The sequence below is a fragment of the Pygoscelis adeliae genome, unplaced genomic scaffold (genome assembly GCF_000699105.1).
Source record: "Pygoscelis adeliae isolate BGI_AS28 unplaced genomic scaffold, ASM69910v1 Scaffold10, whole genome shotgun sequence".
Taxonomy (NCBI): domain Eukaryota; kingdom Metazoa; phylum Chordata; class Aves; order Sphenisciformes; family Spheniscidae; genus Pygoscelis; species Pygoscelis adeliae.
This window is the reverse complement of record NW_008824053.1, coordinates 1,504,020-1,524,283: the sequence shown is the minus strand read 5'-3', so window position 1 is coordinate 1,524,283 and position 20,264 is coordinate 1,504,020. Positions and strand designations below refer to the sequence as shown.

At 37.8% G+C, this 20,264-nt stretch overlaps 1 protein-coding gene across 1 annotated transcript in view; it reads left to right on the top strand.

The window, feature by feature from the left end:
* LOC103925173 (uncharacterized oxidoreductase ZK1290.5-like) overlaps nt 1–20,264 on the top strand; it is a 53,092-nt gene that overhangs the window by 14,564 nt on the left and 18,264 nt on the right. Inside the window, exons 4-5 of the mRNA XM_009333853.1 lie at nt 663–911; nt 9,243–9,344. Of these exons, the coding sequence (XP_009332128.1) occupies nt 663–911; nt 9,243–9,344 (351 nt within the window). The remainder of the gene's footprint in view (nt 1–662; nt 912–9,242; nt 9,345–20,264) is intronic.

Sequence of the window (20,264 nt, the reverse complement as noted above, 5' to 3'; positions counted from 1 at the left end):
TCCCCTTGACATGCAAAATACACATCCAGTGAATACCTACACAATGAGAGTTCAGTACTTTGTTACTGAAACTCCCTGTATGCCCATTCTGTAACTCTTGTGTAGGATTCCATTGTTTTGGTTACTGCTGAGCTTGACATTATGTGAATTGCACCTGCGGTATGGCCCAGTCTGGGGTTGTACAATGCAATAATAACCTGAAGCTACCAGGAGTTCAACAGAGTAAAGGCTTCAGGATATGCTTTCTGCAGAGTGAATTGCTTTTTCAGTTGTATTTTATTTCTTATTGTTAGTATTTTCATCTGTAAGTGTTGCACTCCTATATGAAAATTAAGTGCCATATACTAATTTGCCATAAAGCATGTGTTTTCTCTTTGATGGTCTTCAGCCTGACTTCTGAAATCACTTCTTTACAGTTAGATGCTGTTGATATTTGATTCGCTGGAGTTATTTCTGATCAGCGTCAACATTCTAGCACTTTATGTATTTTCCCAGCCTAGAGATCTGTCAGTTCCCATTTGTTTACTATTAGAAAATGAAAATTGAATAAGAAGGTTCTGCGACAATATACAAAAAAAAGGAAAGCAAAAATTAAAAAGAATGATAAAAAATGTCCCTCATAATTCGCTGCTGACAATTCACTTCTGATTTTGTTTGTTTAGGTACTTCCCATCAGGGTGGCTATTCCCATGATGCTGTGGTCCATGCATTACAAAAATGTGGCGTTCGTCATATTGACACAGCAAAAAGATACGGCTGTGAATCTCTCCTCCAAAAAGCCATCAAAGAGAGTGGTGTGAAGCGGGAGGACCTCTGGATAACTACGAAACTGTGGCATAGTGATTATGGCTATGAAAACACAAAAAAAGCCTGCTTGGAGTCATGTGAAAGACTTGGTGTTGAATATCTTGGTATGAACCTTTACATATAGCTCATTTATTGCGCCTTCCATGTGAGTATTTGCAAAGATGAATGAATTCCGGAAAAAAATGATGTCGTACAGATAGATCACAGAAAACAAATTCTGCCTTTATTTACCCATTTGCAGATTTCTTGTTCTGTTTGATCTCTGGAAAGTTCACATGCATATAATTGAGAGCACAGAATTTTTCCTGTTGCAAATGTTTTAAAACAGATCAAGGTATGTTTTGTAAAGGTATGTTTCATTGTTAAATTGATTTGAGGATCCACTACATGAGTTTTATATATTTTGCTAAAAACACCCAAAACCTATGAAACAAGGATTCATAAACTTTACAATAATTTATTGGTAGCAGGGCAACAAAAATGCCTAATTTCTTGTGTGGTCTTTTGAATCCCAAGGAATGGGAGTCCTTTCTAAAAATTATTTTGTAGGTGTCGTGGTTTAACCCCAGCCAGCAACTAAGCACTGCCATGAGCTGCTCGCTCACTCCCCCCCGGTGGGACAGGGGAGAGAATCGGAAGGATAAAAGTGAGAAAACTCATGGGTTGAGATAAAGACAGTTTAATAGGCAAAGCAAATCGGCGCGCACAAGCAAAGCAAAACAAGGCATTCCTTCACTCCTCGCCATGGGCAGGCAGGTGTTCAGCCATCCCCAGGAAAGCAGGGCTCCATCACGCGTAACGGTGACTTGGGAAGACAAACGCCATCACTCCGAACGTCCCCCCCTTCCTCCTTCTTCCCCCAGCTTTATATGCTGGGCATGACGTCATATGGTGTGGGATATCCCTTTGGTCGGTTGGGGTCAGCTGTCCCAGCCGTGTCCCCTCCCAACTCCTTGTGCCCCCCCAGCCTGCTCGCTGGTGGGGTGGGGTGAGAGGCAGAAAAGGCCTTGACTCCGTGTCAGCACTGCTCAGCAGGAGCGAAAACATCCCTGTGTTATCAACACTGTTCCCAGCACAAATCCAAACCACAGCCCCATAGCAGCTGCTGTCAAGAAAATTAACTCTATTCCAGCCAAAACCAGGACAGTACATCTATTAACTTTTAAAAATTCTGAATAACTGCCTTTAGTTTGGTCTGTGTGATGCAATATACTTTGGGGAAAGTGTTAGAAGTATCTACAAGACTTTAGAAGACTAAATTGAACTAACACTGAGTTAGACTTATGCACTTTGAAACTTAACCCTGATCATAAACTTCTTGTAGTCAAAGATGTGATATTGTTACTCCCTTATTAGACAGGCAAAGAGCTGCAATAATGATGCCAATTAATTCTTTGCAACAGGTCATAGGAGAGGAGGTACCTCATAAAAATAAACATGATATTTTTTTAAAATGCTTTTGCTGCTTCTTCCCTAGCTAGTGCAATGAAAAGAAAGTGGAGGTAGAGGAAGATAAGTTTAAAGTAGTAGTCTAAAATAACAACATTGGTGGAGATAGTGTTTGTGCTGATCGTCAAGGAATAATTGACCTAACCATCAGACATTATCTGTCAGCGTCCTGAAAACCCTCATTTTGCTTCCCTTTCCTCACCCTGTCCCACTGTTAAATAAACTTTAATGAGGAAGTGAACAGCTTTTGTGAAGTACAGATTTCGCAGAATTAATGGCATATAATATTAATGGCAGCTGTGTGCTGTATTCACTGGCTTTTTTGCTTGGGTACATTGCAAGATGAAAGGAAAAACTGTATCTGTTAAAGACAGATATTTGAATGCACATCTTTGGCTCCATTCTTTATGGAAATGTATCTTTATGGAAATGTATCCCTTAACTCCCTGCACAGGTACAAAATAATGCAAAATGAATTAAAATCTCTTTCTGTCTGTCCCATGCAAATACAGGTCACTGCAAAGAGACTTTCATAAACAAAGTTTCAAGCCCTGACTTTCTCCTCTCAGTTAAGAAATAACGTTTCCTCCTCTCTGCTTTCTACTTGTTATGTTTTGTGTTTGCATTCTTTTTTTCTTCTGCTTGCCGTGGCACTGGTGCTGAATGTTGATGAGAGGAAAACTTGACTCACTTCCAGGAAATCATTTTCGGTGATTCCTTTCGGTACTGTAATTTGCTTTTATTTTCTCAGGTAGTAGACTGATTAAAGTAGGTGCTCACACAAATACTCCGTTTACATATTGCTGCTAAGCAGAAATACGTGAAACAAGGAAAAAAATATGTGAGAGCAAGAAATGCACAAATACTGTCACTGTGTGAGTGAATCCTTGGAATGGCATAAACAGAACTTCAGTTTGTAAGATATGTTCAGCTCTGAGACTTCTTTTGCTCATATTAGTAAGACACATTAAGGAGTATTACGACTGCCTGTGCAATTTGCCTCCATACCAGATTTTCTCCCACCTGCCCTCCCCCCCCCGCTTTTTTTTTTTTTTTTTTAAGATACTCTCACCTGCCTTCCCTCCTTCCTCACCTTTCTTCCACTGACGTGGAGATGTCTGAAAAATTTATAAAGCTCTTCCTGAACCACCACTTAGTCTGACATAGTGACCTAAATCAATGGCTGGCTTCAGTTTGCTTTAACTTGGCGATTTGTAAACTCTGATGGCTTAGGAAATATTTCACGTGCAATTCACTGATCTGTCAATGGGGATGGTGACCTCCGCCAGAAGGATGGGATGGCAAATGGAGTAACGGGTTTGGCTGCTTGAGTTTAATCTCTGTTGGATCAACTCCACAGACCATTTTTGTTAAACGCGGTATGATCTGCACGCGTGTGAAAGAGAGACGGTTGAGTTCTGTGTTTAGTGCTATATATGCTGGGGAAGTAGACCCTTAGAGGGGGTACAATACATGGTGTGTTTCGTGGGGTTCATATAAAGCATCATGCTTTAGGGAGTCCTGTACCTCCTGCCTGAAAGCACCCAGCTGGTAGGTGCTATTGGAAGGATTTTTAAGCAAAAAGTGGCCATGTCTTGAAACGTGAACTCTTCAAGTGTTTCAAGAATGCTTAGAATAAGAGCTTTTTGATGGAAATTTTGAGGGTTATCACAAGTCTAGCAAAAGTAACTGGAATGCAGAAGATTGGTTTGAAAATATGGTTATAAGCTTGTAGAACTAAGCTTAGATATCCTAGCTCTGTTTTCATTCATACCTGCATTTTAAGTCCCTTTTCTGCTGGCCAGTCTACACCATAGAGAGGACATGAAATCCATGGCAAGAAAAGAACTGGTAATAACAGGGCAATTCGTGTCCAAGCTTATTTAGGAAAGTAAATCCTTTAGTTACAAGCATGTGTTAAAGCTGGCAGTTTTTCTGTGAAATAGGAATGTGAAATAAAGGTACATGAAATGTACCTAAATCAGAATTTCCTGATTTCGTTACGTGATACTAACCAAACACGTGGTGGTTCGCAGCATTTCTGTAAGATACATGGTTCATATAGAAAATTGAAAGATCCTAAATAATATATCTGTGAAGTCAGACCTTTACGTCGGAGGGAAAGTTAGTCATTCAGAAGAGTGCAAACAGAAAAAGCTGTAGGAGCCCTGGCTGCTCAACGTGCAGCTACGTTCTTTGTTCCAAGGAGGGTGCCGTTAATTGTCTTGAGGATCCTTATGGGCCACACAGTCCATCCGTGCAGACTGAATTAGAGACTTGGGAAATAACCTAACAGGAATTGATAAATCTGTGCATTAGCAGTATATAGAATGCCAGCTGTTAAAACAGATGAACTGCTGAAAGCAGTTGCAGCTTTTTAAGAGAAGTGTTCCATGTAAAATACTGTTATGAAACCTTTTCGAGAAACACTTTTCGGGCAAATGGTATTAGGAGAGCAGTGTTCCAGGATTTTTATTTGAATCAGTAGATTATATATCCATGAGAAGCTGGAAATTTGTATTATTTGTGGGCAGTGGTTGTAACAGATACTCTGCTCCTTGCATTTTCTAAATGTGGTCCTCGACTAGCAGTCACAGTAAACCGATATGAAATGGCAGCAAATCTTACAGGTTTGGCAGTAGCAGAATACATTCCTTGGGATTTGGATCAAACCTCCAAAGTAAATTCTTCTTGAATGTGACTTGTGGGTTACCGAATTCATAAACAATTTTATTTTCCTTTTGAGTGTTCCGAGTCTGTCACGTTCAGGCAAATTTAACCTATTGCAAATCCCCAGCTGGAGTTGGACAAATGTTTTATCAGCCTATTCAGTGTAATAGATGAATCACACAAATGATGATAATACACCCAGTTCAGATTGTGTATGAATTCAGAACACTTTGGAGGTTGCTTCACATTGGTCCTTGTTCCAATAGAATAAAAAACAACAACAACAACAAAGATTGGGCGGGAGAGAAAAATGCATCGTGTACATACTAAGTGCAGTGACGATTGAGAAAAGCAGGGAAAATACAATCATTGCATTAAGATAACTGTGCTAAACATTGAAAAAATATACTTTTGCTTTTAGGTTTGATATGAGCCAGGGCTTGTTCTTCAAAACCAGGTTTGTTATAGTGAGTTTTGACCCTTTTTTTAATACTGTATTAGGAATTTGAATAGAATTGCAAACTTTTATTTCCATGCAACATGCTGTTGGCTTTTAAATGTGTGAAATGTCCCTGTACTTTTGAGTTCAGAGGAACTGTGTTGATTGTAGGTGCTGCAACCACTAAAATGTAATAAGCCACTCTATTTTAAATGCCTGTGTGAAAGCAGTTCTCACGTTAATTTTAGTTTTCCTGCAGCCCTGTGTTTTGACATGTGAATGAATTTCAGGCCCTCACTTAACACTGTACTACTACAGCTTGATTGTCTGTAAAGGATGCTGTAAAAAGCTGGTAAATACAAAATTTGATTGTGAATGTTTGGGTATTTCTCTTCTTTCTCAAGTGCATCCTGATACTGTGAATCATCGGGGTTTTTTATTCTGAGTTATTAAAAAAAAAAAAACGGTTGGAAGACATCTCAAAGTATTGATTAATCTGTCCCACATCACAAGGCACAGCCACATCATTCTCAACAGATAAAAATGTAGTCTGTTCTTAAAAACCTCCAGTGATAAAGTTACGTCTTGATTACTGGAACCTTAAGCCATTTTGATAAATTAGTTTAAAACTAATTTCTTGCCTCCAAAATGAAAATAACAGTGTTTGTGCTCGTGTTATCCCCCAGGAGGGGAAATATTTTAAGCAAAAGAAAGCGTGTGGGTGTAGGTGTGAATGTGTGTACAAATGAAATCGTAGCCCTTGGTTTGTGAGATGCTTACTGTTTTTATTGGCCTACGGGTATTACGGAAAGTTTTCTAACAGATGCAGTAGAAGTAAGCAGATCCTAATTTAAAACGAGCTATGCTTAGTTTATTTAAATAGAGTGGCAGCTGCGTTGCTCACTGCCTGTTACCTTGTATTCCTTCTGCTTCTAGCTGTGCTGGGGTGGATTGTGCATGACTGGCAGAAAGACTGTTCTACTGTATCTCTGAGATAAGGCACCTTTGCCCACATCTTTCGCGAACACCTCTCGCAGTCAGGAGGACTGCGCTTTGTGATCCAGTAGATGTTTTCTAGCCCTAAATGTGTATATTTCTAACTGCGAAGTAATGTTTATTTCAACAAAAAGCCTAAATTAAAATAAAAGTAACAGGATGATATGGACGTCACATACCTGATAACATCACCTTTCTAAAATAAAGGACCGACAGCTAATCATGTTTGCATTGAAGAGGTCTCCAACACTAATACAGGGAAGGGTGGTGTACTGCATTTTTTAAATACCCAAGGCCAGAGATCTTTTGGTTATCAAATCTGTTAAAAGTCATCCTTCTGAGAGCGCTTCAGTTTCTTGGGCCGAGTACAAAGCATCTTTGTATATGGAAGTCCATGGTGTAGCTATTTCTGTGAACATTTGCAAACTGTGATGTCTAACTGAATAGTCAGGCTTTTGGAAAAGTAGCTTTTGGTGAAATTTGCTGAAGTTAATGATTATTTTTTGTTGGTGTTATACGACATGTTTCTGCATAGTTAAGAAGTTCTTATGAGTCTAATTTGGAGAACATAACAAGCAGCAATTAAAGATATGTAATTCTTCCTTTTTTATGTAGGTAGGCATCAGATACCAGTAACCTTCACCTACTTATATATGACATTTGCTTTATCCAAGCAAAAAAATTTAAATTGAAACATGGCAGTCTCTATGCAGTAAGTACCACCAATGGCATATATAATTTTAGATCAGAATGAACACTTGATATTAGCGATTCCTAATGCTAATCCTTGGGATTGCGTCTAATATAAGTCAGTGGAAATTTTAAGAAACTTTATTGGCAACAGAATTAGAGTAGTCCTGAGTTTTGAACATAACCTTACCAAATGCTTTAATCAATATCCCAATATTAGTTTTCACTTAAATGTCACAGAAATTGGTCTTTATTCCCATACTATATATTGGTATTTATTCTTAATAAATACAACTTCTTTCTTCAGAGCAATTAGAGAAGAAGTAACTATTTGCAGATCAGTGATGAACAAGACTGAATCTGGTTTTTTTTACTCTTTTCTAAATTGGGATTGGATTTTATGTTTATAAGGGCAAAGGATGAGCAACTTTCTCTTTAAATGTGACGTAAATCCAGATGCTGCAAATCATAGAATCATAGAATCATTAAGGTTGGAAGAGACCGCCAAGATCATCGAGTCCAACCGTCAACCCAACACCACCATGCCCACTAAACCATGTCCCTAAGCGCCTATTATCATTATCATGATATATGATCATTATATATGAGTGATAAATCATTATATATGAGTGATATTTGCTTGTCTGAGCAACTGTGTTTAAAAGTCTAATGGGTTATTGGTATTAGAAAGTGCAAATTTAGCTCATGATTTTTGTGATAGACCCAAAATAATTTTTTCCTCGATACATCTGTAATGTATCTTACTGTACAAAATTCTGTACTGTTCTAATTAGATTCTTAATGTAAGCAAAATACTCTCTTTAACAGTGTTGCAATGATGTACCTAAATGGGAACTGGTGTATTATAGTGAATTTCATGTTACCTTTTCCTCGTAAATCGAGGTTGAATTTATATTTATAGAGGTGGAAAGCTAATATAGCAGCCCAGTGGTATAGTAATCATTAGTGCAAAAAAATATGGCAGAGGATCTGTGTATTCACAAAGAGGTGCTGTAAATGAATGGTGTGATGCATTCAAAGAACAAAAACCTCTGCTCATTGCAAATGAGTCTATTTTTTTTTATTTCTTAACTCTGTATTTGAACCGCCAAAAAAGGAATTTTATAAAGCACGATGGCAATGATGCGCATCTCAGTCATGCATTTATTTCCTTTTCCTGTTTTGTGTCAGACTAATGTATGCGACAAAGACCCAACACCTCTTTGACTGGGATGCCTGCAGTTACTTGTTTAATCTGCAGTTAGGCTTTAAATAGAAATATAATTGTTTTCACAGTATCTCCTAAGTTTCTCCTTCAGAATGTCTAGCAGTGTCTACAAACTTATAAAGGGGTTATAGGTCCTATAGTTTTTGAAATGTAGGTAATCTGATTTGGAACTCTGAGTCCAATACATGTAAATTTCTCATTTTTAATTTATGTTGGCAATGCTTCCTTTTGCAGTAGGAGGATGGTCTTTTCTTGCATGGAGACAACACAAAAAAAATGCTTTCCTGAAACAGCCAGGATCAGCAGCTGCTTGGATAATTTCATCAGCAGTAAATCTTAATTGTGTTTGAAATTGTGCTAATATTTCATAAAATGTAGTAAAGCATAATTTTGTTCCCTTAAAATAATATTTTTAAAAAATCACAAATGCTGCCACAAAATCATAGCAAAAAAACTGCATGAGAGAATGTGCTGTAATTTCCAACAGAAATTCATATTGGAAGTATTCTTTAGAAAGGAAAAAACCAGACCCACTGCTGAGTTTGTATAAAATATCTATAGAACTGCCAAACATATTTATCTTCCATAAACTTGAAGACTTGTAGCACTTCAGCAGTAGTCCGGTCTTAATTCCAGTGACCAAAATCCCTTTGACTTAAATGGGGCTTGTTACGTGTTGAAAGTTTATTAAGTGCATATGTGACCATGAAATTCTGATTACAGTGACCTAAACCTGGGGCACATGTGCAACTTCCGCTACCTTTAGTTGTTAATGAAATGTTGCAGATTTTGCTTATTAAAACTAAATGGACGTATACAGTAATGATCGTGGAGTAGTAATTGAAACCATTTTGATGATAATATGTTAGGGGCCATTATGGAGGGAAAATGCTGTTTCACATGGTTTGATGTATATACTTTTTGGACACTTTAATGAGTAATCCAGTTCTGTTTCTTTTTTAGATCTTTATTTAATACACTGGCCTGATGCACATGTTCCGGGTAAAAGCAATCGAGAGGTCCGAGCTGAAACCTGGAGAGCGATGGAGGAGCTCTATGAGAAAGGTGATATTATAATGAAAACCTATCTTGGCAGAAGGAATTAGAGTGCATTTTGGGATTTGGGGAATTCATAGTGAGAGATGTTAAAAAACTTAATTTGAACTGGATGCTCGTATTTCAGTGGGATTTGAGTGAGTTATGTGAACCTCTTTGGAAAGTGCAGCATTAGCATTTTGGTAAGTTAAATAAGAGAGCTTTGTCTTGCTTGTAAATAATACATTGCCAAATTCTGCCCATGAGATTAATGATGGTGTGCATACTTTCTTGAGGAAACCTGCAGATTACTTTGAAATGTATATGCCACTATAGAACATCTTTGTAGTAGCCTCCTCCGTTTTAAGTACAAATCATGCTGTTTTACTTACTTTATATTATTTTTTTTAATTGTATGATGCCATTTTCCAATTTATCATATATTGTGGTACTTTATAGAACCATTTGTGTTTTAGAAAAGATCAACAAAACAAAATGGCTAGGTGAGGAACAAATACTCAACTGCAGATTTTTTGGTACTAACTTTTGGAAAAAAAAATTCAAAGAAGGGAGCTATTCTCTCAAGTTCTGATAACTATCAATTTGATTTTTGGTGCACTGCAAACTCCAGTTTACGTTCATAGCAATAGGAAGAGTAGACTGTCCCGATCACAATTTATCATGTAGATTTAAGAGGAGGATTTTGCTCCTGAAGTATGCAGTATTATTAGAAATAGTGTCGTAAGAGAAGATCCTGTCATGCAGTTCTTGGGCAATGTGGACCACCCTGTTTACAGCTTCAGAGAAGTTCCACGGACAGGGAGAAAGACTTCTTGGATTAAGTAGTCTATCCGCTAACCCAGAGTTACTGAAATAGCGATTGTAGCAGGAGAGTTGTACAAAGGCAATTACAGGCTGTGTGCCGCTACCAGTTTTATCTGAGCAATAAATAAACCTGTTCTCTTACACTTCAACCCTTCAGCTACTTTTGGTCTGCCTCTGGAAACACAGAAGTAAATTATCTTTGATAGATCTGTTGTTCTTGCTTTTTATATTAAGCACAAGGGAAGTTGCAAAAAGTGTTTTCTGCCATGTAAGGGATTACAACATTCAGTTTTTAAAGAAACACTACACTGACCTAATATTTCAAAGCATCAATGACTTTTAAGTCCAAAGCTGGATTATTCGACAAGGTGCTTCATCTTTCCATTGAGAAGGTTTTTTTCTGATGAGTATTTAAATTAGTGCATGTCATTTGTGCCTAGATATGCCAACCTAATTTGCTGCAAACGGGTTGTATTTTCACCTTCTATTATTATTCCTATCCTATTGGCTTTATTCTGCTTTTGCATGTGTTTTTGTGATCTTTCCTGTCTTATACAACTCACTCTTTCTCTATATATCTTCCTAATGAGAAAGACTGGGAGCTACTCAGTGGTCTTCCAGTAAGACACTGGAAATACCATCACTGGCCTCATAGGCAGAGGAAAAATTACTTTTATTTTTTGTTCCTATGCGTGATACCTCTTTACAGACATCCCATGTTGTATTTATTTTTCCTGCAGTTGCATTTCTTCAACAGTTTTGTCAATATGCGTGTTGCTACCCTCGAGTCTTTTTCTGAATTTAAGCATTCTGTAGACTCATGATTCATTTAGCTGAGCATAAATTTTCCAGCTCTGGTTGTCTAAATTACCTCAGTTAGATCATTTACAGAGGAAGGAAAATTTATTAGTCTGGTTGAATCAAGTGCCTTAGAACATTAACCTCCCCATTTTTGCTTTAGGGGATACAGACTCTGGATGTCCTGACCATAACTATGTGTTACTGAAATGACACACAAATGTTAACCACTCTGGACATGGAAATGCAATGATTCCCGAGGAAAATGTTAAATAATTTGTTTGCATGGTTAACCACTAGACTTTCCGCTGAAGATTAAACACTTGGTGCATATCTTTATGTGACTTGCTATGTGTTATGTGAGCAACATGGTAGCCTTGGTATGAACTGAATATAGGATTTGGTCAAAATCCTTACTTGAGGGGAAAAAAATTATATCCATTTATTGGGGGAACAATTGTAAGTTCTATACTGAACAAGTGAGTTCTTTGTCTTCTCTGAACTTGACATTGGTTCAGGTAGTCATTGGTTCCCGTTTGCAATCCTGTTACTTTTTTTTTTTTAGGAAATGTTTATTCTGGGGAAAAAAAAAAGTAGAAACTAAAAGTTTCACATTTAAGGATTGACCATTTAAACGAATAATATGTTTCTGCAGTCAATTCATGAAGGAAATACTGAAATTATTCAACTTGCTGGTGGGTTTAGCAACTAGCCGTGTCCACATTGAAGAGTGTCTGAAAGTGCAGTGACAATAAACACTGTTCTCTGTAGAAAAAAAATTGGTTTGTGTTATGGGACTGATAATGCATATCTATCTGCAAGAGACTTACGAGAAGGTTAAAAGATCTCAATATTGACTTAAGTCTTTGATCTGGCTGAAGTTAACAAGATTTTCTTTAATCACTTCTCTGTATTCACAGATCGTTTGAGTGCAGATATTTGAAAATCTCATTCTTTCAACTTCAGTTTAAATCCAGGTTAATATTTATTCTGCAAAATTCCACTTACCTGGGGCAAGCAACATTTTAAAATCATGTAGATTATTCGTAGTCTTTCTTATTGTTATTACCAATTGCCCCAGGAGGAGGATGAATAAACTGTTAGTACCCAAGACTGTAACAATCTTTAATGCAGATTTTTTTAAGGTTGTGTTAAGTTTTAGATTGGTCACAAGTTGATGCAAGAAAAATCCCAACTGCATCTACATCATAGCTTTGAGAGAATTTTTTTTTTAGCTCGTGTCTACAAAGATAGATGCAGCCAGGTTCATCTGAGAGCCAGCACATAGCAGCTGCAGTAGCACAACTTGCACGGCTTCTGGCCTGAAGTATCTTCTCACCCAGCTAACTGAGGAGAGGCTAGAGGTCCTGGGTCTGTGCCCCTGTTCAGGTCAGCATGCACTAATTTATAAGACTCTGCCCCCAGATAATAAAAACTGTGTGACAGGTTAAAAGAAAATCTTAATTATTTGTCAAAATTATTAAAATAAATATTTTAGGGAGCAGAAAATTTGCATGAAAAGTTAAACAAAACTCCTCAGATTATGAGTCCAACTTTAGTGAACTCCTAAGTACCTCTGGCTGTAGAAGAAATAGCAGGTTTATTGTTATTTGAATGCAGCATGTGCCAATGAAATTGGTGTGTAAAGTGGTAGGTGTGCATTCATGGAGATGCGTGGGCATCCTTAAGTTTACTGTTTCTTAATCCTTGACTGCTTAGTAGTGCTTCCTATATATATTTTCTTAATGGAGGATTGGAGTTGAGCTGTAACATCAGAATATTCTCCTAAATAGAAAATAATAGATTCAGGTGACAAGAAAGATCCTTTGCTATCACTGAAAAATCCCCACTGTGGCTTACCACTATACTGTTTTTGTATTTCATCAGAAGAAATTGGAGGTTAACATTTTTCAAAAGAATCTCTTGTTGTGATATGATTTGAACTGGAAACACAAACAATTTAAAATGAGACTCTGAATAGTATTTGTTAGAGATCTGGTTACCTTCTCCAGCCGATTACTTACCATACTAAAGTTCTGGGCTGCACTCCTTGGATCCAATGTGCTTCATGTTTTTAGAAACTAAACAGAATCTGGTTACTGCCCCAAGGCTGGGGTCTCGGAACACACTTGAAAAAAGGTTTCATATTTTAGCACTCTCACCCTTGTGCTTGAATCCACTGTTCGACTGCCTAATGCAACTGAGCAGCTATGCCAAGGTCTCACTTCAGGTTAAAAACAATTTCCCAGAATCCTGGGCGTTCTTCCTGAGATTTTTCATGAGGGAGACCATGACAGATATGAGAGCATGCCCAGAAACACTTGTAGGGATTCTGAAGCCACCGTTGTCCTTTACTGTAACAGTATGAGATAATACATTTATTATCTATGTTAAAATAACACACCCCACAAGTTTTACCCGCTTCAGGTGTTTTAGTCCCTCTGGGTTGTGTCTGGAACATGGTCCTGTGTCTTTCTGGTTTGTACTTGAGCTACGGAGTCTTTGGCTGAACGTGCTCATCTTTTATTTTCTCCTGGCTAAATCCTTCAGTATGTTTTTTAGAGTCTGTTATAAGTCCTACCGGCATCTTTCCCTCTTTAACCTGAAATTTGTATATTTTTATCCTCTACCCTCTCTACCCTACAAACGAGGCAAGGTTATACTTTTAGTTTGCTTTTTTAGTATTCCTGTTGTATAGCCAGAGTCCAGTCATTAAATTTGCTGTTTTCCCTAAATATCTTTCCAGGGAAAAATGTCATACAGTCCTGGTCAACAAAGGTAGATACATATTTACAGTGGTATACAAACCTATAGCAATTGTATCATTCCATAACATGAACCAAAACTTATAAATTGTACGTACATTTCCCCAAATCATACAGAAAGTATATGAGAACGCTTATTTGTCATATTAGTGAATTATAACACTGCTTGATTCATGAGACATTCACATGCTGGTTAAGAAAGGATTCATGAGACATTCACATGCTGGTTAAGAAAGGATTCAGTGCAGAGATTTCTATTTTGTCTTACAGTCTGTTGTCTTCCGTAAGTCTTCAGACCCTGGGATTTGCATGCATTTAGGCCTGGCCTTGCTTCCAGAGGGAATTGTGCCGTCTCGTGTGGTAGCTCGGGGATCAGAATTCTGCACCGGGTCTCGGTAGTCAGCCCAAGCGATCGGAAAATTTTCTAGTGGAAAAGCTCCTGAGGAGCTGCAGCAATTTCCACTATCAGTCATTGCAGCTTCTTTATGTTGAGAATTAGGAACAAATGAACAGGGGAGGATAATTATTTTCTTTACTGTTTTTAGAATTGTAGCGTGTACCTGACAGTATAGGATAAAGGCACTACCTGCGCTAAAAACTCCCGTTTAAAAATGCTGGGTGACTTCTGATAGACCAAGCTGATAGCTCTTCATTCATAGCAGGAAAGACCTTATTGTTAAACTGATTTCTACTAGCTGAGGACAACCTTACAGTTTCAAGAATTAGTTTCTTTAAATGCTGTTATGCCTGAGAATGCAGCTTTTTTTTTTTTTTTTTTTTTTGTTATCTTCTGTGACTTGTTAATCTGCTCCAGTTTGATTGGAGCTGTTTCACAGGAGCCGGGTGACTCCGTTGCTGTATGTGCATCTGTCTTAAGGTCGCGGTCAGAGTAAGGAAGTGACTATCTGTACTGCAGTGCTGAGAGGCAGAGAATTCTAGACGTGTCTCTTTGTTCAACGGCCTGCATAACGCGTTTTCCTTTAAAGAGTCATGGGATAAACAGTGCTGAGGGAAAAGGGAGAAAAAAATTCTTGATTTTGGTCAGTGAGACATTTGTGTGTAATAACTGGTTCTTTCTGTTGTAACAGCTGAAATCAACTAGGATTCTTGTAATATCAAGGCTATGGTTTGAATTTTTGTGGTCTCGTACATTGTCATTTTGTGGAATTATCCTCTCCAATACCTCAGGACAGAGGCCAGACTGCCTACAGAACCCATTCCAAGATACATATACGTTGAGTCAAATATTCCCTTGACAGCTGCACCATTCTTGTATAGGCATTTGTCTGCTGGCAGATGAAAGCAGTGTGGCAAGCTGCTTTGACATCATGAATAGTCATTATATATGCTCACTGGTAATTGGTCTGTTCCTAGCAAAATGACCCTTTCCATATGCACTGTCTTTAATGACCTTGATTTTGGCATTGTGGCTAGCCCACCATCTCGGCAAGCTTTTCATACACACATGCACATGATTACTTGTCCCTCCATCTAAAAATGCTGGGAAGAATGAGGGCCTCCAGCCAGCTTTAGCCTGAAGTCGGCAAGAGTAGTAACGTGGTGATTGTTCTGGATTCAGATCCCACTGGGACTCAGTGCTATCTTACTAAGAGTAAAATTTTTTGCTTATCTTTTTAGCGTAAGCAGTGCAGCTTATGCTTGCATGAAATATTCATACTTGCATCAGAAATTCCTTAATGTGTTAACATATGATTTTGTTAAACATAAAGAAATGTTCTTCAAAATAAATACAACTATTCCATTAATGTTAGTTTAATAGTCTTTGTGCATGATTTGAAGAGAATCCCATAAAGTAACAGAAATTGTTTAGCCCAATAATTGAAGCCATGTCACTATGTTCTTGGAAAAAAGTTATGTTTTGCCTCATTCCAAGAGAGAGAAGAAATCTAAGCAACCTTAACAATATTCTTGTCCTTTTCATAGAATCATGGAATAGTTTGGATTGGAAGGGACCTCTAAAGGTCATCTAGTCCAACCCCCCTGCCGTGGGCAGGGACATCTTCAACTAGAGCAGGTTGCTCAGAGCCCCGTCCAACCTGACCTGGAATGTTTCCAGGGATGGGGCATCCACCACCTCTCTGGGCATAGACCAGTTCAGTCATCATCTTTTCTTCCTCCATTTTCTACCAGTTCTTAAAAGTATGAGTGAGGGTTCAGTAAACCAAATACAGTTTTTGTGTACGTGGCACAAATCTCTAGTACTTCCTTTGCTAGATGACATATTCTGCTTTTATTCTACTGAAAAATCACTTTAAATCTATGCTTATGTTGTCAAATGATGAACAGCTGACAATTCACAAATATTTGTGTTACAGCTCCACAAAATGTTTGTCTCAAGAGTGTTTATGTTGGTAGAAGTCATATGTGAATGTGTGTACATAAGTTGCACTAAAGTTTTAATACGTAAAAGCAAGCAACTAATTTTCCTAGCAACACATCTTTTTCACACTGTCTATAGTATTCTCTCTGTACAGATGAAGACGTCTCGTGGGCTTGTTGTTATCAGAAACAGAGTTGAGAGATGTGTTTTCATGGGTTGAAGGTGGTTGCAGTTGGTGAGGATGTTGGTTGCACCACACCCTGTTGATCAGATAAGACAGCAATTAAAGATGTATGCAAAAGAAAAAACAAACTACACATTTATGTTAAAGATCATGAAGAAGTCTTCATAATGTGCCGTATCTTATTTAAGAATAAGAAATTGCCATAGAATAAGTCATTTTGGTGCAGATGTGAAAGTGGGAACAAATCTAAACTTGCATGAATGTCTATCCTCGTTTGGTTATGTTTTGCTCTTTTTTTTTTTTTATATTTTAAGGACTTCATGGGTAATTCTAAGTGTAAAAATAAGCCCTCAGACTTCTTTGTTTCATGATTTATTGCAGTGTATGGTTTGTGCTTTTTCTACTAGGAAGTGAATTCTCTTTGTCAAAAATTCAGGTAAATCTTTTTGCTTAGCTTACTTAAAGCAAATGTAGACGTTTGTGTACCCACACAGAAGTGCCCGGAGGTCCCAGTGTGAACACAAGAACTCTTGGGAAGAAGGCAATACTGAAATACATTTCAAAGGAAAGTCCTCGTCCACAATAACTTTTTGTCTCAATAAATAATGTACATGATTTGGGGAAAAGGCGTCATTTATCTGTTTTGCATATGTTGAATTTAAGCCCTAGATTCTTAGCTATTATAAATCGGTATTGCTTTATTGACATCGGTCAGGTGGCTGTTATTCATCCCAGTTGGGAATCATTATCCCCTCCGATACAGAAGTCCAAAAAGTATCCCAGTTCAGGAAACTGTGCCATCATAGTTACAGGGGGAACAAACTATTTAGAATCTAACTGTGTGCTCTCCATAATACTTTCAAAGTGGTAGTTTTAAGGGTACATATTCTAATAGCCTTTAAGCACTTAGCCGAGTTGCTGATAATTTTGAGCACACTTTCACAAGGTAGTGTGTGGAGGCAATATTGACTTAAGGTATAGTGGGATTGATTCTGTACCATGTTGCTTTTGCAGTTTTGATTGCCCAACCGTTTGTGAGCAGCTGCAGAATGTTCTAGATATAAAAATGTGTTTTCAGCCTTTTTTTAAACCTGTGTTCTGTTCACAGTATGATTCTACATGCTTAAAACTGGCATAAGAGAAGGGAAAATCCATAAGAGTACAAGGGAATTGATTCAGTTTTGAAAAGAACCAAACAGCCTTTTTGGTGGATTTTTTTTTTTTTTTTAATCTGATCTGGTTTGTAATGTCAACTCGAGGGGAAAAAAAAAAAGTCAACATGACTAAGATAGTCTTGCATTGAAGTAGTGAGAATGAGCAGCCAGGGTCAAAGAGACAGAATACATTAAGCTAGTATTGCAGCATTATGGTATTTAGTTAGCCATTTAACGGTTGTGTAAACGGAATGGTTATAATGAGTTTTCAGTCACAGAAGTTGACAATTTGACTTCTACTCATGCCTCCTCTCCTGTTGTCCTCACGGTTTATCACGGTTCACAAGTGATTTGTAGCAGGAGTAATGATCATGGAATTGTAGTAGCAGGAAATCATTTTAAGGCAGATAAGCACCTACACTGTGGTAATGAATAGGATAAAAAGAAATCTTTTGCCAGAGGAAGCATGATTTTTGTGTTTTCAATTTTGCCACAGTCTTCCTGTGTGTCTTAAACAGGACACTTAGCCTTTTGGTGTCTGTTTTTTAGTCTGTGAAATGGGAACAAGTGTTAGTTCATAGATTTAGAACTGAATTCCTTATTGGTTCTGTCTAAGAGTCATCTGCTTTATTTATCAAGGCTTTGGCTTGCAATCTGCATGTGGGGCACACTCAGCCTACGGCTTGGATTTAGCAAGCTGTGCTGAAATCAAATCTTGTATGGTTTCTATGAATAATACCATTTACCCACAGAGAAGTTCTTAGCGTGCGTATCACAGAGAATGTGGACCTTTCCAACCTGTGTAACCTCCTTTAATAAAGATACAGTTACTGCAATTGACCTCTCGTGAAAAGTGGATCCATTTGTGTTTTTATTCTGTGGCCTCAATAGAAGATATAACAGAATGGGCACTGTTCACTGGACGTGGGAATTCTCCCTTGCTCTGACTCATGTAGAGCAGCAGGGAGGGGGAGGAAAACGGGCTCCACAAACCCCGCATCCAGTTTTGTCGTTTAAAAAACCTTTTTGATCTGAACTTTGTACATTTAATATTCCAGAGAGTATTTAGAAGTTTGATAAAAGTCCGTAGTAGTGCTAGAGAAAGATAAGGCTTGCTATTGTATTAAAACAATGTTGTGGTGCCAAGACAGTATATTTATGCTTTTTTGTTGCAAGACTAACAGTGCCCATCAAACTTTGTATAATTGGAAAAAATACCCAATCTAAATACACTAAACAGGTATTAAATTGAAAATAAATGCTTTTTCCCCCCTTTTCAAGAGCATCTAGGTTGCCATAAAAAATGCTTTAAGCTTAATACACAACTACATTGCAAACCAGTCCGTTAGCATGCTGTATTCCTTCACAGCAGCCGGGAGTACTACAGGGTGGTGAAATTACCGACGTGGTGGAGGCCAAGATTTTTTTTGTGTAGAATAGAAAAGATACTGATTTTTTTTTTTCCCATTGTGATCAACCATTATTTTGCCAATGTTTTCTAATGCGTCTCGCAGAGTTTCATGATAGTTTTTCAAAGCTGGATGAAAATGTATGTTCCACCATGGTGGTCAGTCAATTTTTAGCATGCATAAAAGAAGCATCATTGCCAAGTATTCCTTCAAGCCTGTGAAGTCAGAGTCGCAAGGCGTAGGACAAAGCCTCAATAAGCTTTGGGAGCTAATGGGGAATTGCAAGCTCTTTGTTTATTGCACCTGGCACTTTCTCAAAATCTGCTTCATAGGGGCCAAACCACTCATTTCCTCAAGCAGATAAGGAGGATGCGTTCTCTCCCTGAGTCAAAGCCCTGTGACTCAAGGCCCGAGGGATTGTGCTAGCACATTGCAAACTTTTATCTCAGAGGACCTGAACTTCAGGACTAGTTAAAGCGGTTAAGCTAAAAAGAAGTATAGACTTTAAAACCACCTGCTATCTCAACAGCGAAGATGTGAGTTGTGCCTGAATTGTCTGAAATGGGATTTTTAAGTGCACTAAACAGGTATTAACTTGAAAATAAATGCTTTTTCCCCCCTTTTTCAAGAGCATTCTGGTGGTTTTGAGACCCATGGCATGAACTTCGAGGAACCTACCTCTGTCGGAGCTCCGTGAGAGAGGAAATATAAGGAAATGTGCCCCCCCAGGTTGTTTCAAGGCAATGAGTCAGGACACTTTTATGCAAGTTTCTCAATATGTGATTTTTTTATTTCTACTGCTGATGTGATCATTTTGTGGATCTTGTTTGATACACATAGTCACAAGTGTTGGTCTGTCAGACAAGGCCCAGGAGCTAACCTTCACTTTCTTGTCCATCATTTTCTAATTCTTCGTACCTAGGAATTAATCCAGCAGATGTAAATGTGGCAATAATTCTGTATAATCTCCTGCTTTAAGGCAGTCTTTCCCAGATTTGGACAATGCAGAGCAACTGTGTAATATTCCATCAAGCAGATGGAAGCAATTCTCTAGAGTAGAATCCATTGATTGTTCATTGAAATTTAAACTCTCTATTTTTCAGGAAATTCCAGTGTTTTGAATTCATGTTTCCACCATGCATTAAAATAAGATTTTTAATACAGTCAGGCTGTGCAATTGTTTTCATATTTATTGTATTTTATGTTGTAATGTAATACAAAAGTCAAAACACTTTAACTTTCATGTATTAGACTGTAACTAAAAACAAAGCAATGGAGTTGAAATGAAGGGTTCTAACTTTACCAAAACTAAATATGTGGATTTAGTGTAAATGAGATGTTTTAATTGTATTACCTTAAAAAAAAAGTTTTAAGAAAATGCTGGTTCTACAGAAACATTGAAATTCTAATTATTGTTTCTCTGTTGCCTGGGAAAATGCTTACTTTCTTGGCAATTTTGAATTTAGCTTTCTCT